The 15749-nt window shown below is 37.1% G+C and overlaps 1 protein-coding gene and 1 long non-coding RNA gene across 2 annotated transcripts; one reads left to right on the top strand and one right to left on the bottom strand.

Moving 5' to 3' along the window:
- Positions 1–9784: 9784 nt before the first annotated feature.
- LOC111440236 (S-protein homolog 1-like) lies at positions 9785–10234 on the bottom strand. The gene has a single exon (XM_023077486.1). The coding sequence runs from the start codon at positions 10232–10234 to the stop codon at positions 9785–9787; it is 450 nt and encodes a 149-aa protein (XP_022933254.1).
- Positions 10235–11868: 1634 nt separating this feature from the next.
- LOC111440237 lies at positions 11869–13315 on the top strand. Its single transcript, XR_002709917.1, has 2 exons — positions 11869–11939; positions 13119–13315. It is a non-coding gene; the product is annotated as an uncharacterized LOC111440237 (long non-coding RNA).
- The last annotated feature ends 2434 nt before the right edge of the window (positions 13316–15749 follow it).

Below are 15749 nucleotides of genomic sequence, written 5' to 3'. Positions count from 1 at the left end.
CCAGAGTATTCTTAGTTTTTTGGATTTAGATTGATGATCGTAAAATTCATTTTATTCAATAACGATCTTTACTAAATAAACATCAATAATAACTTTATAGAATATGTTTTTGTTTACCAACTATGAGTTTTAGGACATAAAACCTAACAAACTACCACTTGGACTAAAACTCTAGTGGGGTTTTATACTGTTGAGTAGTGAGAAAGAGATAAATACAATAAACTAGGGCATCACGTACCCATGCATTTTCTCCTACTTGCCCTAGATTACATAACTCGTAGTCCTAGACTCACTAGGTGCCCTTCAAACACTTTAGCCACGAGGGGTTTCGTAAATGGATCAGCAATGTTGTGCTCTAAAGCTATCTTTGTGACGATCACATCTCCTCATTGCACAATCTCCTTATGAGATGATATTTGTGCTCAATATGTTTTCCTCGCTTATGACTTCTTGGTTCTTTAGAATTTGCAACTACTCCACTATTATCACAATAAAGAGCGATAGGAAGATGCATATTTGGAACAACTTCTAAATAAGTTAAGAACTTCCTAAGCCATACAGATTCTTTCGCTGCTTCACAAGCAGTAACATACTCGACCTCCATAGTGGAATCAGCAATGCAACCTTGCTTTATGCTTCTCCATAATATTGCTCCTCCATTCAGAGTGAAAACAGATCCTTATGTCGATTTCCTCGAATTGATATCGGTCTGAAAATCTGAGTCAGTGTACCCTATAAGGATCAAATCCATAGCGCCGTACATTTGCATATAGTCTCGTTCTCCTAAGATACTTGAGGATATTCTTAATGGCAGTCCAATGAGCACATCTCGGATTGGACTGATATCTGCTGACAATTCCCACAGCATAACATATGTCGGGTCGGGTACAAAGCATGGCGTACATCAGACAACTGACTGCTGATGCATAGAGAATGTGTCTCATATCCTCAACTTCTTGAGGTGTCTTAGGACTTTGTTCCTTCGAAAAATGAACTCCACGCCTGAAAGGTAATAATCCTTTCTTGGAGTCCTGCATCTTATATCGAATCAACATTTTGTCGATGTACGATGCTTGAGACAATGCTAGTGTTTTGTTCTTGCGATTCTGAACAATTTGGATTCCAAGAACAAACTGAGCCTATCCCAAATCTTTCATTTGTAATTGTGTCGCTAGACAATGCTTAATGTCAGTTAGAAATCCCACATCATTCCCAATGAGTAGGATATCGTTAACGTACAACACCAAGAAGACTACTGTAGAGAAATCCCACATCATTCCCAATGAGTAGGATATCGTTAACGTACAACACCAAGAAGACTACTGTAGAGTTGCCTATCTTATTGTAAACACAGTAGGATATCGTTAACGTACAACACCAAGAAGACTACTGTAGAGTTGCCTATCTTATTGTAAACACAAGGTTTGTCAACATTCGGTTTAAAGCCATAAGATTTGATCGCAGTATCAAATCTTATATTGGAGGATCGAGATGCTTGCTTCAACCCATAAATGGATCTTTTAAGCTTGCAAACCTTTTGCTCGTGATCCTGTACAATGAACCCCTATGCTTGAGCCATATAGATACTCTCCTCAAGATTGTCGTTTAGGAAGCCAGTCTTGAGATCTATTTGCCAAATTTCATAATCATAAAATGTGGCAATGGACAAGAGTATTCTAATCGATTTAAGCATAGCAACAGGAGAGAAGGTTTCTTCATAGTCCACCCCCTTTCTTTGGGTATAACTCTTTACTACAAGTCGAGCTTTAAAGGTTAGACCTTACTAGTTTTGTCTCGTTTCCTCTTGTAGATCCATTTGCAACGAATAAGTTTTACCCCATCTAGTTGATTTACAAGTTCTCAGACTGAATTGAAGTACATTGACTCCATTTCAAGATTCATGGCTTTGATTCACTGATCTCTATCTTCATCATTCATTGCCTGTTTATAGGTCAATGGATCCTCAACGCCATCATCACGTATGATGACCTGTGTTTCTGCCAAACCCAAGTAACGATTGGGCTGAGTTATAACCCTCCCACTACGTCGAGGCATTCTCAACCCTTGAGAAGGATGTAATTGATGATTTAAGGTTTGTTTTAACTGAGGAATGTCCTCCAAATCCCAGCTCAAATGCAAACAGAACAGTTCGGGATGCATATGACACATGAAAAAAAGGCAAATGACAAAGCTCGAATGTACATTTTAGCCAGCATATCTGATGTTTTGGCTAAGAAACACGATATCATGGGTACTGCTAAAGAGATTAGGGATTCTCTTAAATGGATGTTTGGACAACCGTCCTTCTCCCTTAGACATTACGCCATAAAATATATTTACAACTGCCGTATGAAAGAAGGGACCTCAATTAGAGAACATGTCCTGGACATCATAGTCTATTTCAATGTGGCAGAAGAAAATGGAGATGTCATTGATGAGAAGAGTCAAGCCAGTTTTATCATGGAGTCTCTTCGAAGAGCTTCTTCCAATTTCGCACAAATGTGATGATGAACAAGAGAGAATATAACTTGACTGCTCATCTCTAAGAAATTACTACGAGAATCGTCCTCCAAAAGTAAGTCCGGACCTTCAACTAATAAAAGTGTTTTGATAAAGAAGAAGGGTAAGGGGTAAAATAAGATTCCTACTGACCGCAAACACAAGGTTCAAAAAGCAGATAAAGGAAAATGTTTCCATTGCAACGAAAACGGGCACTGAAAGAGAAATTGCCCAAAATACCTTGCAGAGAAAAAAGCCGAAAAGACAAAAAAAGTTAAATATGATTTACTCGTTATAGAAATATGTTTAGTAGAGTATGATAACTCAGCTTGGATACTAGATTCAGGGAACACCAATCATATTTGTTCTTTTTTCCAGGAAACTAGCTCTTGGAGAATGATTGCGAACGGCGAGATAACACTCATGGTTGGAACAGAAGAGGTTGTCTCAGCAAGATCAATAGGAAATTTAAAATTGTTTTTGGAGATAGATTCATTATATTAGATAATATACTTTTTGTTCTTGGAATGAAAAGAAATCTAATATCTATCTCTTGTTTATTAGAACAATTGTATAAAGTATCTTTTGAAATCAATGAAGTGTTCGTTTGCAAAAGAGGTATTCATATTTGTTCTGCAAAACTAGAAAATAACTTATATATGTTAAAACCGAGTGAAAAAAAAGCTATTTTAAATATCGAGATGTTTAAAACAGCTGAAACTAAAAATAAACGACAAAATGTTTCTCCTAATACCTATCTTTGGTACTTAAGACTAGGCCACATTAATCTGAATAGGATTGAGAGATTGGTTAAAAGAGGACTTCTAAATGAGTTAGAAGACAACTCTTTACGTCCATGTGAGTCTTGTCTTGAGGGTAAAATGGCTAAACCATCATTTTCCGAAAAAGGTTATAGAGCCAAAAAAACCTTAGAACTCGTGTATACAGATCTCTGTGGTCCAATGAATGTCAAAGCACGAGGAGGGTATGAATATTTCATCAGTTTTGTTGATGATTATTCAAGGTATGGCTATCTTTACCTAATGCATCACAAGTTCGAAGCTCTTGAAAAATTAAGAGAGTATAAGACTGAGGTTGAGAATCTATCAGGTAAAACTATTAAAACACTTCAATCAGATCGAGATGGAGAGTATATGGACTTAAGATTTCAGGACTGTATGATAGAACATAGAATAACATCTCAATTCTCAGCCCCTGGTATGCCTCAACAGAACGGTGTATCATAAAAGAGAAATAGAACTCTGTTCGACATGGTTCGGTCTAAGATGAGTTTCGTTCAATTACCTGATCCGTTTTGGGGATATGCAGTGGAGACTGCTACATACATTTTGAACATGGTTCCTTCTAAGAGTGTTTCAGAAACACCTTATAAGTTATGGAAAGGGCGTAAAGGTAGTTTACGTCAGTTCAGGATTTGAGGATGCCCAACACATGTGTTGTTACAAAATCCCTAGAAATTTGAACGTCGTTCAAAATTATGTATATTCGTAGAATACCCCAAAGAGACGAAAGGTGATTTGTTTTATGACCCTCAAGAAAATAGAGTGTTCGTATCAACAAACGCTACATATTTAGAGGAAGACCATGTAAGAAATCATCAACCTCGTAGCAAACTAGTATTAAGTGAGATTTCTAAAGAAGCTACTGATAAAACAACAAGAGTTATTGATCCGGCTAGTCCTTCAACAAGAGTTGGTGATGGAGTTGGCACTTCTGGTCAATCACATCCTTCTCAAGAGTTGAGAATGCCTCGACGTAGTGGGAGGGTTATAACTCAACCCGATCGTTACTTGGATTTGGCAGAAACTCAAGTCATCATACCTGATGATGGAGTTGATGATGGAGTTGAGGATCCATTCCCAAACAGCCAATGAATGATGAAGATAGAGATTAGTGGATCAAAGCGATGAATCTTGAAATGGAGTCAATGTACTTCAATTCAGTCTGGGAACTTATAGATCAACCAGATGGGGTAAAACCTATTGGTTGCAAATGGATCTACAAGAGGAAACGAGACCAAACCGGTAAGGTACAGACCTTTAAAGCTCGACTTGTAGCAAAGGGTAATACCCAAAGAGAGGGGGTGGACTATGAAGAAACCTTCTCTCCTGTTGCTATGCTTAAATGGATTAGAATACTCTTGTTCATTGCCACCATTTTATTATTATGAAATTTGGAAAATGGATGTTTAGACAGTCGTTCTAAACGGCAATCTTGAAGAGAGTATCTATATGGCTAAACCAGAGAGGTTCATTGAATCGGATCATGAGCAAAGGGTTTGCAAGCTTAAAAGATCCATTTATGGGTTGAAGCAAGCATCTCGATCCTAAAATATAAAGTTTGATACTGCGATCAAATCTTATGGCTTTACACAGAATGTTGACGAACCTTGTGTTTATAAAAGGGTAGTCAACTCTATAGTAGATTTCCTGGTGTTGTACGTTGACCATTTCCTACTCATCGGGAATGATGTGGGATTTGTTATTGACATTAAGCATTGGCTAGTGACACAATTCCAAATGAAAGATTTAGGAGAGGCTTAGTTTGTTCTTGGAATCCAAATTGTTCGGAATCACAAAAACAAAACACTAGCATTGTCTCAAGCATCGTACATCAACAAAATGTTGATTCGATATAAGATGCAGAACTCCAAGAAAGGATTATTACCTTTCATGCACGGAGTTCATTTGTCGAACGAACAACGTCCTATGACACCTCAAGAAGTTTCTAATATGAGACACATTCCCTATGCATCAACAATTGGTAGTCTGATGTATGCCATGCTATGTTTCCGACCCAACATATGCTATGCTGTGGGAATTGTAAGCAGATATTAGTCCAATCCGGGATGTGATCATTGGACTGTCGTTAAGAATATCATCAAGTATCTTAGGAGAACGAGGGACTATATGCTAATGTATGGTGCTAAGGATTTGATTCTTATAGGGTACACTGACTTAGATTTTCAGACCGATGTAGATTCGAGAAAATCAACATCAGGATCTGTCTTCACTCTGATTCCACCATGGAGGCAGAGTATGTTTCTACTTGTGAAGCAACTAAAGAATATGTATGGCTTAGGAAGTTCTTAACTTATTTGGAAGTCGTTCCAAATATGCGTCTTCCCGTCACTCTTTACTGCGATAATAGTGGAGCAGTTAAAATTCAAAAGAACCAAGAATCCATAAGCGAGGAAAACATATTAAGCGCAAATATCATCTCATAAGGGAGATTGTGCAAGAAGGAGATGTGATCGTCACACAGATAGCTTCAGAGCACAACATTGTTGATCCATTTACAAAGCCCCTCACGACTAAAGTGTTTGAAAGGCACCTAGTGAGTCTAGGACTACGAGTTATGTAATCTAGGGCAAGTGGGAGAAAAGGCATGAGTATGTGATGCCCTAGTTTATTGTATTTATATCTTTCTCTCTATTCAACGTTATAAAACCCCATTAGAGTTTTATTCCAAGTGGGAGTTTGTTGGGCTTTATGTCCTAAAACTCATAGTTTGTAAACAAAAACATATTCTATGGGGGCATCCCATGCAATGAGTATTGCATAAAATTGGACCATGAAGAAAATCACTCTCACTTTATAATGTCGTTTACTGTTGAGACTGATTTTCTTTTCATTTGATGACCTTGGTAACTCGATCTTAATCCTAAGCTAACCATGAACTCTTGTTTATTCGAAATTATCCTTAGATTTTCATGGGTGAGAGTGGCTCGAGTTCGTCCACTCAATAGGCCTCCCATTTCAGGGGTAAGACTGGTGAATGGTTGGGGACGTGGGGTGCAAGATGGAATTCACTCCTACCCACTTTTAGGGATAGGAGAGAGGTAGTTCCCTTAAGTACTGACTCCAGATCTTGAACAAGGGGCCCCACCCTCTCATTGGCCTGAGAGGGATTTAGTTTACTGGTTGGACCACAAACCAATTGTTCATTAGAGGATTAGTGGAACATAAGGAACAAGAAGTAACTTCAGGGGTAAAACGATAAATTGACGTAGCTCTAGTTACGAACAACCTATGAAGGATTGACTTACTAATCACGGTTATATCAAATGGACAGAAATATATCTATAGTGAGGGGAGTGCAACTACTAGGCCATAGTGGAGTGTCCTAGTACTTAACGAATGTTGGTTAACAAGGTTAATGAGTTTAACTGGTTAATCTTGGATCGTTGGAGCCCATGAAATATAGGTGATGGTGTTAATATAACATATGCGGAAGAAATTTGGATCTTAGGCACTCTATGTACATCAATTATAGTAAATTAGCTAGCATGTTCAAAAGCATTAAAACTTAATGAGTTTGAATACTAACCGTTTGTAGTTCAAATTTCTTTTTCCTCACGAACCGGTTTTGAACCACCACTATTATCTTCCCTACTATTCCCTAGCCTTAGAACGGGATTGTGGAATCCGGTGAGTGACTAAACTTGATAGGAATTTAATATATGAAAAGAGAGAGTTTTGAGAGAATTTCTCAAAGTTTTTCAAGCATTCTTTCCATGTACTTTGATCACTCTATTTATAGAGTCATATTTGCATGTTCATGCAAATTTCATATTACCAAATTTTGACACTCAAAATTCCACTCAAATTTGTGGGATTATGTGGCAAGCATGCAAGTTTGAATTAACCTAATTTTGTTACTCAAAATTCCACTCAAATTTGTGGGGTTTATTTGGCAAGCATGCAAGTTGGAATTAACCAAATTTTGACACTCAAAATTCCACTCAAATTTGTGGGGTTTATTTGGCAAACATGCAAGTTTGGTCAAACCAAAATTTGACACTAAAAATTCCACTCAAATTTGTGAGGTTTATTTGGCAAGCATGCAAGTTGGAATTAACCAAATTTTGACACTCAAAATTTCACTCAAATTTGTGTGGTTTTTTTTGGCAAACATGCAAGTTTGGTCAAACCAAAATTTGACACTAAAAATTCCACTCAAATTTGTGGGGTTTATTTGGCAAACATGCAAGTTTGTTCAAACCCAATTTTTTACACTCAAAATTTCACTCAAATTTGTGCGGTTTTTTTTGGCAAACATGCAAGTTTGTTCAAACCAAATTTTTACAATCAAAATTTTGACTTCATTTAATGGAAGAATCGATGTTTGAGTTAGTGGAATTTTGAGGTGTCAAAATTTGGTTTAACCAAACTTGCATGCTCTAAGATTCAAATTGCTTCCGCATGTGTTATATTAACTCCATCATTTCGTTTGTTAGTCAACAGGTCGAGTAGGATTTTGAGCACGCGGATCGAGCTCATGTTCTTTGTTACTGTTTGAGTTATAGAGGGTAGACTGGGTCGTGTGCGGTTTAGCGANAAAATTCCACTCAAATTTGTGGGGTTTATTTGGCAAACATGCAAGTTTGTTCAAACCCAATTTTTTACACTCAAAATTTCACTCAAATTTGTTGGGTTTAATTGGCAAACATGCAAGTTTGTTCAAACCAAATTTTTACAATCAAAATTTTGACTTCATTTAATGGAAGAATCGATGTTTGAGTTAGTGGAATTTTGAGGTGTCAAAATTTGGTTTAACCAAACTTGCATGCTCTAAGATTCAAATTGCTTCCGCATGTGTTATATTAACTCCATCATTTCGTTTGTTAGTCAACAGGTCGGGTAGGATTTTGAGCACGCGGATCGAGCTCATGTTCTTTGTTACTGTTTGAGTTATAGAGGGTAGACTGGGTCGTGTGCGGTTTAGCGAGTAAAGTGGTGTCTCACAACACGTCCTTGTTGACTGGTTGACCCATTGACTAAGTTGAAGTCCCTAAATCCTACTTGGAGCTAGTTCAATTTTTCCCTTTGAAATCCAAGTAAACCTATGTGAGTTCACGACACTTAATTAGCACAGATCGAGCAAAATGAAATATGGATGGAAATCCAAAATACTTTTAACAAAATAGAAAAGAAAAAGAACAATACAAGAAGAAGAAGAAAGAAAAAGGAGATATTGTAAAGCCAAACCGTTAACAAAAAAGAATAGAATAGAATAGAATAGAATAGAAAAAAAAGAAAGAAATAGGGATAGAAAATTTAAGAGAAGGTGTGGGAGCAAGAATTGATTAAAAGAAAAAGGGGAAATTTAAAGAATTAAAATAAATACGGTTAATTTTAAAAATACATAGATGAAATTTAATAGAGTAAATGGTGAACATAATTAAAATTAATAAAAAGGGAAGTAGATGAAAAAGAGGAAATTTAATACAGAAAAAATTAAGGATTTGGTGAACCTTCAAAGATAAAACTAAAGAAATATCATGTGAAGAAACTCCATCAAATTCTTTTAGTACCAATATATATAATCTGCTCATAGAGTCTCTAATGCTCACATGAAGTCTAACACAGGGACCATTGTGAAATTTAAAGAATTGAAATTGAAATTGATGTCATGGTTCATATAGGTTGACTTGAATATAAAGGACAAAATCGAACTTTCTCAATGATAAATTGGTGACACCAGCCTAAGCTAATCAGGTAAGTGGCCTTACTATCAGCATAGTTATATTTGATATTGACACGTGCCATGTGGTTCTGCACGTGTCATATATATTGGTATGTGTGAATTGTTTATTAATCGATATGCTTATGATATGGTATTCATATGATATAATATGTGAATTGCATATTAATACTTAAGGCTGTGATAAATTAGGGAACGATATGACCATGAAGTGTTTACGATACGATATGATTATGATACGGCACCTGAATTACATATATATATATATACACATTGTGATATGATATGAAATATGTTATGGTACGAGACAAATGATAAGTGACATGTTTATGATATGATATATTGTGATGGTATATGTTATGGTATGATAGGTATGAAATGTTACATCTTTCCATGTAAAGTTATGTGATGTTTAGCCATGTATGTGTGATACATACATGAAATATGTTATGGAGGGAAGGAGAAAGGAAATGAAATAAATGTTATCTTATAAATAAAAATCATGGGACCTCGTGCATGTATGTATGTCATGTGTATCGAGATACTTCCCCGTTATGTTATGTTAGTACGGATGCATACCTTTGATATTTATGTTCGACATGTTATCATGAAGACCTTTTCTTTTATGAGGGTCCAGTGACGTGTGTTGTGTTGTGCCCGACAAAGTCATCGTCTATCTTTTATAGATAATAAATAACAACAACCTTTTTGTGTTATCCCATTATGTTTCATTTGTTCCTCAAGGATAATTCAACCAAAAGGAGATAATAAAGATTCTCTATCTTTTATAGATCCACTTGTGAATCAATTCATCAACATTAGCAAGAAAGTTTCTCAAGTAAATTCCATCATCTTTAGCCGTCCAAATACAAGTTCCTACAGTTCCATGTTTGCACCTATCACGGAGCCATAAGTGCTGCGTTTCAAGCCAAAAGCTTTCAAAAGAGACATATGCATGTGGTGTCTCCAATTTGCACCAATAGAGGGTTGTTCCCCAAAAGTTAACTTTGAAGTTCCATTTGTAACCATCTCCATGATTAAGCAAGCGGTGATACCCCAAGTCATCGTCTTTAGACTGACAATGCACAAGCAACCCAAGTTTGCTTAGTCCGTTAACCACATGAACGTAATATCTAGAAGGTCCTGGTAGTGGTAACGCGACCCTTGGAACCTGAGCCCCAACTAAAGCCACCGTGAAAAGAAAGAAAACGACAATATTCTTTATCATTTCCTAATCAACCTTTAGCTTAACTACCAATTTGGGTTGGACATGTGAATAAATATACATACTTATAGTACATGCAAGAAATTATGTAAATGCATGCTATGGCGGTAAAAAAAACTTAATCATATAACTAATTTCAGTTATGCAACCCAATTTAAGAGTAATTTTGGGATAATTTCAGAGATTTATTAGATTTTCAATAACAAAATTCCTGGAATAGATAATAGTTATTAGCCCAAGAATAATAAATATTAAATTGATTTTTACAACACTCTCATAAAACAACAAAATATGAATACTTTCTGGTAGAAAATATAAAATATTGAAAGCAATTCATAGATTACATATGGTATAGCACCCAAGTCCAACAAGGTATTAAATTCCCGATTTACTTTTTTAAGTTGAACTTTCAAACCTTTTACGAGGACCTTAGAAATTTTAAGGTGAGGTAGAACAGATAAGTTCAAAAAATTCTAGAACTATAGCTTCAAATAGGAATTGAGCAAGACTTCTTTCGCAAGAATTACTCAATGCCTGTTGGGAGAACCATTATGGGTTTTGATTTCATCACGTCACACCCTGAATCTCTAGGAAAATTTTTGCCAATCAATGTGTATAAAATAAGAGGGAAATCAAAATGTATTAATATATGCCAAATTAATCTAACGAGGGAAGGGTACGAGATACATGATTCCGTAGGTCCATAATTCCTCTATTACTTCTAAACTCCAGAGTACCCTCTCGTCACGATTAAGCAAACCTACTTCTAATCTCTCATCACATCCTTAACCTACCAGGGAACCAATTGTTTACTTTTGTCTCTAGAGTTTCCACACTCTTGATACAAAGACTTGGGCAGAAAACTTAGCCTTCGCAATGGTAAAAGGTGGGGAAGAACATGGTGAGTGTTGGTCTGCTTGCATCCATGGGAGTGTTAACTGGTGAACCCGTCCCACAGGCCATGAAGTAACCTATGGTGAGGGGGTGCTACCCCTCTGATATGAATCCAACAACTGATCACTTCCATGTACCCGTATGAGCAATTACAAGAAGCAATACAAAGAAGATACAAGTATAAAATCAAGAAAATATTGGAGTGGCTGACATTGGAAAGTGATTAGAAGACTTACCATTGGTAGTTGAATTACCAATTAAGATAATTTATGAATGCCTTATTTACTTGGATTTGTATTTAATAGCATGTGTAGTTGGTGGTTGAACTTTATTATGCTAGGGTTATCTTTTGGGCCTATTTAAAGGCATGTAATATTCATGTTTGAGGAGCATGAATTGTTGAATACAGACAAACCTTTGTGTTTTCTTGATACCCTTTTGGTGTTATTCTTTTCCAAACCTTACTTTAGGCTTGATGTTTAAACCGATTCATTGAATTAGTTTTGATCAAGCTAATTCTGGAGTGAATTGTCTTGGTATCTAAGAGTGACCATCATAGATTCCAAGTTTGATCTAAGCGCGTCCGTACGCGCACGTGTCTGTGCGCGTGGGAAATCCCTTCGGCGCGTTGGGCGCATGAACCAGTGCATGAGATCTATTTTTATCCCAATTTGACTTTCGTTCGACTATTTTTCATTTCAGCTTTGATACTGATCTAAGTCTAACTTGAATTAAGACCTATCAAGAAAATTCTAGAATTTTTGGAACCTTTTCTGGCAAATAATTCGAGCTTGGGAAGGCACGCGTCAACCATGTAAGTAGCCATTTGGATTCCCACGAGCAGTACTTGTAGGAACCGCTAGGAACGAGCATGCATGCTACCACCCATAAACTTAGCTAGCCGGACCTAGCATATTTGTATGGAAACTGCGAAAATGAAATGATTAAGGATAGCTAGATATCAAATGTTTATTAAATCTGTTTTGATTGAGATTCTATTAAAGTATGTATGCATGAGAAGGATGGAAAACTTGTGAAATCTGCGTTCCGGGTAAAGATGGATGTTATCTTCCTATTGAGCATGTTTATTAATATTGCATGAACTGCTGCATGTTAACTCTTATGCGTGATGATTGCTTGTGTTATCTTTCTTGATGAATAGGAAGATATTATGAGCTTAGATTAGGGTGCTTGTGACTAAGTAGGCTAAGACGAGACCCTAGATTGGGGGACCTCTAGAATACCGTGCAATTAGACCCGCGAAATGATTACCAGCGGATCTAGAGCCCAAAATTCCAAACCCAATAGGTTGTGAGACCAGGCACGAAAATCCTAGAGATACATGAATCCAAGTCTAAGCCACCAAGTTCCACCCTAGAAAGAATAATAGGTCACCACGGTAACTGTAGGTAGCCCGCTAGAGTTGAGCAGTGTAGATAGTGTCATCAGAACCTCCACTTCCCTCTCTCCTCTGATACCGTACCGTCGAGACAGAGCTCCGGTACGGAGATCGTTGAGCTTGGCAGATCCGGAAAGGGAAATGTGACAGGTGCCCAGACCTAGTGGTGATAGCTAAGGGGTCTTCTCCTGGGCCGTAGAAACCCATCCCAAAGCGGGGGACGTGGAGCCACACAGGATGACTCAGTAGCTGACCAGCACACAGGGGGTCGCACCCCGAATTTAGTGGATGTATGGTCCCGTGTGAGGGTCGTCAGCTAACCTCTACGGATTATGTTCAGAGAGAGTCACGTATTCAGATCCAGCCATACGATCCCCTAAGATTTACTTATGAGGTTGCGCCTCACCTCAGGACACTGATCATTGCACTGCTTAAGATGGGCAAACCTCCTAAGATACAAAAAAGAGAGTTGGAGCTTAGATCACTCTCCTTAAAAACCCGAGAGAGACCGTGGATACCTACCAAGATAAGGATGCTAAAAGTTGCTTACTGATTATATTTTTATACTCACCCCTTTCTCCCCTTTTTTTTCAGGTACCAGTCGATACGGGGAGGTGTTCGAGAGCTACACTGTCACAGAGGGGTGTCGTTCCGGAGCGTCAGTACCTTGTCGATATTTTAGAGTCCTTTGTCTGTTTTCATATTTAGAGTCTCTTGTATTTCATTTTATATTTGTAATTACTATTTGTAATATTTGACTTTGATTTTATATTTAATCTTGGTGTCCTTGATTTCCTTTTCTTGTTTTACCTTCTATTTTATATTCTTTTTATTTTTATTTATTTTTGATTTCGTCTTGTTAGTCCCGATTCAGTCTTTCGAAGCCTCGAAAGTCGGGTCGTGATAGTACATGTTATGGTATGATAGGTATGAAATGTTACATCTTTGTACTCATTCCTTATTCTCCATTTTTTTCAGGTAAGGAGCTGGTCAAAGTCGGGAGTGGACTCTTGGGCAGGTGCCATAGAATAACCTCACCCGTCGTCCTCAACTATTTTGTTTTAAAATATTTTGAGTTCGTTTCTTATTTTGTGTTTTAAATATTGTCGTGCTGTAAATTACTTATGTGCGCACACTATTTTGTTATAATATTGTCTCACCCTCACCCTTCATGATTCCATTGGTCTTAGACCTCTAAAGGTGTTCAATCCAAAGTCTCGACCCACCAATATACGTACTTACCCTAGACTTAACTCGATTCTGTTACTTATTCTCAAAAGGGAGGGATCAAACAATCATTCACCAGGAGTCACACATGCTCAATGGGGCAATAACTTCCATCCAGCACCCAGAGTGCTGCTAAATAAACATCTCATCCACTTTCATAGCATGATTACTTACACTAATAGTAAAGTATATCAAGACAGTATACTGGGTAAGACAAGAAATTTCAACAACTAGCAAGTCTGTTTTCACTCTTAGTAACTTTTCTAGGTAGTTGTTAATCAAGAATAGCTACCTAGGATTAATTTTACTAGCATGCATTCATAAGCAAGCGAATTGTACAAGTACTGCTTCATAAATTTTCATGTTGTTACTTACATATTTGTCGTGTGCCTTCTCGAGCAGGATTATAGGACAAAAAGAAAGTCCATACACGTGCTAACGTGCTTTTCTAGCACAAAAGATGTTTTCTACGTGCTTTTACCACACGTCTGGCGGAGGTACAGTCACGGGACGCATGTCGTTTGTTAGTAAACAGGTTGGGTAGGATTTTGAGCACCCAGATCGAACTCCAATTCTTTGGTACTGTTTGAGTTACAGAGGGTAGACTGGGTCGTGTGCAGTTTAGCAAGTAAAGTGGTGTCTCACAACACGTCCTCGTTGACTGGTTGACCTGTCATTCCTGCCATGTTGTGATACATTTCAACTTTTTGCTAATACGCTTCTATCTCGTTGCCAAAAGCTGCGTGCGTATCCACGGTCGATTCTTCTGACGTTCAATTTTTCTAGATTTCGCTGAGCAACGCATTTCAATCTATTTTTTTGAATTGCTTTTTATCTTCCAATCGTAAACTAGAAATGACTTGGTTTCTTCACGAAAAATAAAGATATCGAATCAACCAATTTGATGCCCCTTTTTTTAATTGTTAGGAAGATAGAGACTATACTAATTCAGTTCAAATTTTGGAAAAACTATATTTTCTTATCGAAATTATAAATCTCTCGAATCTAATTCTGAAACAAACCATGGTCGAGTTTCAACACGAAACTTGTAAGAATCCTTTCCTGAAACATCGTAGTCAAATCAAATGATCCTACAACAAAAAACTGACACTCATCGATCCTCTTACTCGGACTAGAGATAAATTTTTTGCCAAATTTTTCATTATAGTGTCCGATTGGCATCCTCTTTACTTTCTTGTTTTTCCTCCTTCCACAAAAACCGAAATTCTCCCTTCCTCTCTCTTCTTTGTTTTCTATACACGCCATCCCAGATCCCTCAAATTATAAGGTAGAAAAAATTTATGTTTATCCATGTGATGTTTATCAATGTATGCGTGATACATACATGAAATATGTTATGGAGGGAAGGAGAAAGGAAATGAAATAAATATTATCTTATGAATAAAAATCATGGGACCTCGTGCATGTATGTATGTCATGTATATCGGGATACTTCCCCATTATGTTATGCTAGTACGGATGCATACCTTCGATATTTATATTCGACATGTTATCATGAAGACCTTTTCTTTTATGAGGGTCCAGTGACATGTATTATGTTGTGCTCGACAATGTCCGGCCTAAGGGGCACGTATACCGATCCATCTGATGGGTCCATGTATGCGTACGTGGGCCGTGTGTTGAAAAGTACCATGCATCCAACTCTGTCAAGAATTGAAAAAAGACACTAGTGGTGGTTCGAAACTGGTTCATGAGGAAAAAGAAATTTAAACAATAAAAGGTTAGTACTTAAAAAAGATCTTTAGTTTTAATACTTAAGAACATGCTAATTATTTACTATAATTGATATTCTAAGAGTGCCTAAGATCCAAATTGCTTCCGCATGTGTTATATTAACTCCATCAATTGGTATCGGAGCAAGTTTTAGAAACTTTATTTACATTAATTTGAGCATGGTGGGTGCCATTTCATGAATGAAATTTTGTGGTTGCTAAAGTGGATGTTTTTGGTTTTGACATTTTTTTTATGCTTTCATTT

Source organism: Cucurbita moschata, unplaced genomic scaffold (genome assembly GCF_002738365.1).
Source record: "Cucurbita moschata cultivar Rifu unplaced genomic scaffold, Cmos_1.0 Cmo_Scf00159, whole genome shotgun sequence".
In the NCBI taxonomy this organism is placed as follows: domain Eukaryota; kingdom Viridiplantae; phylum Streptophyta; class Magnoliopsida; order Cucurbitales; family Cucurbitaceae; genus Cucurbita; species Cucurbita moschata.
The sequence above is the reverse complement of the archived record's forward strand: the minus strand, read 5'-3'. Positions and strand labels throughout refer to the sequence as shown.

Coding starts and splice junctions, on each gene's coding strand:
- LOC111440236 (XM_023077486.1), bottom strand. CDS start 10,234: ATGATAAAGAATATTGTCGTTTTCTTTCTTTTCACGGTGGCTTTAGTT.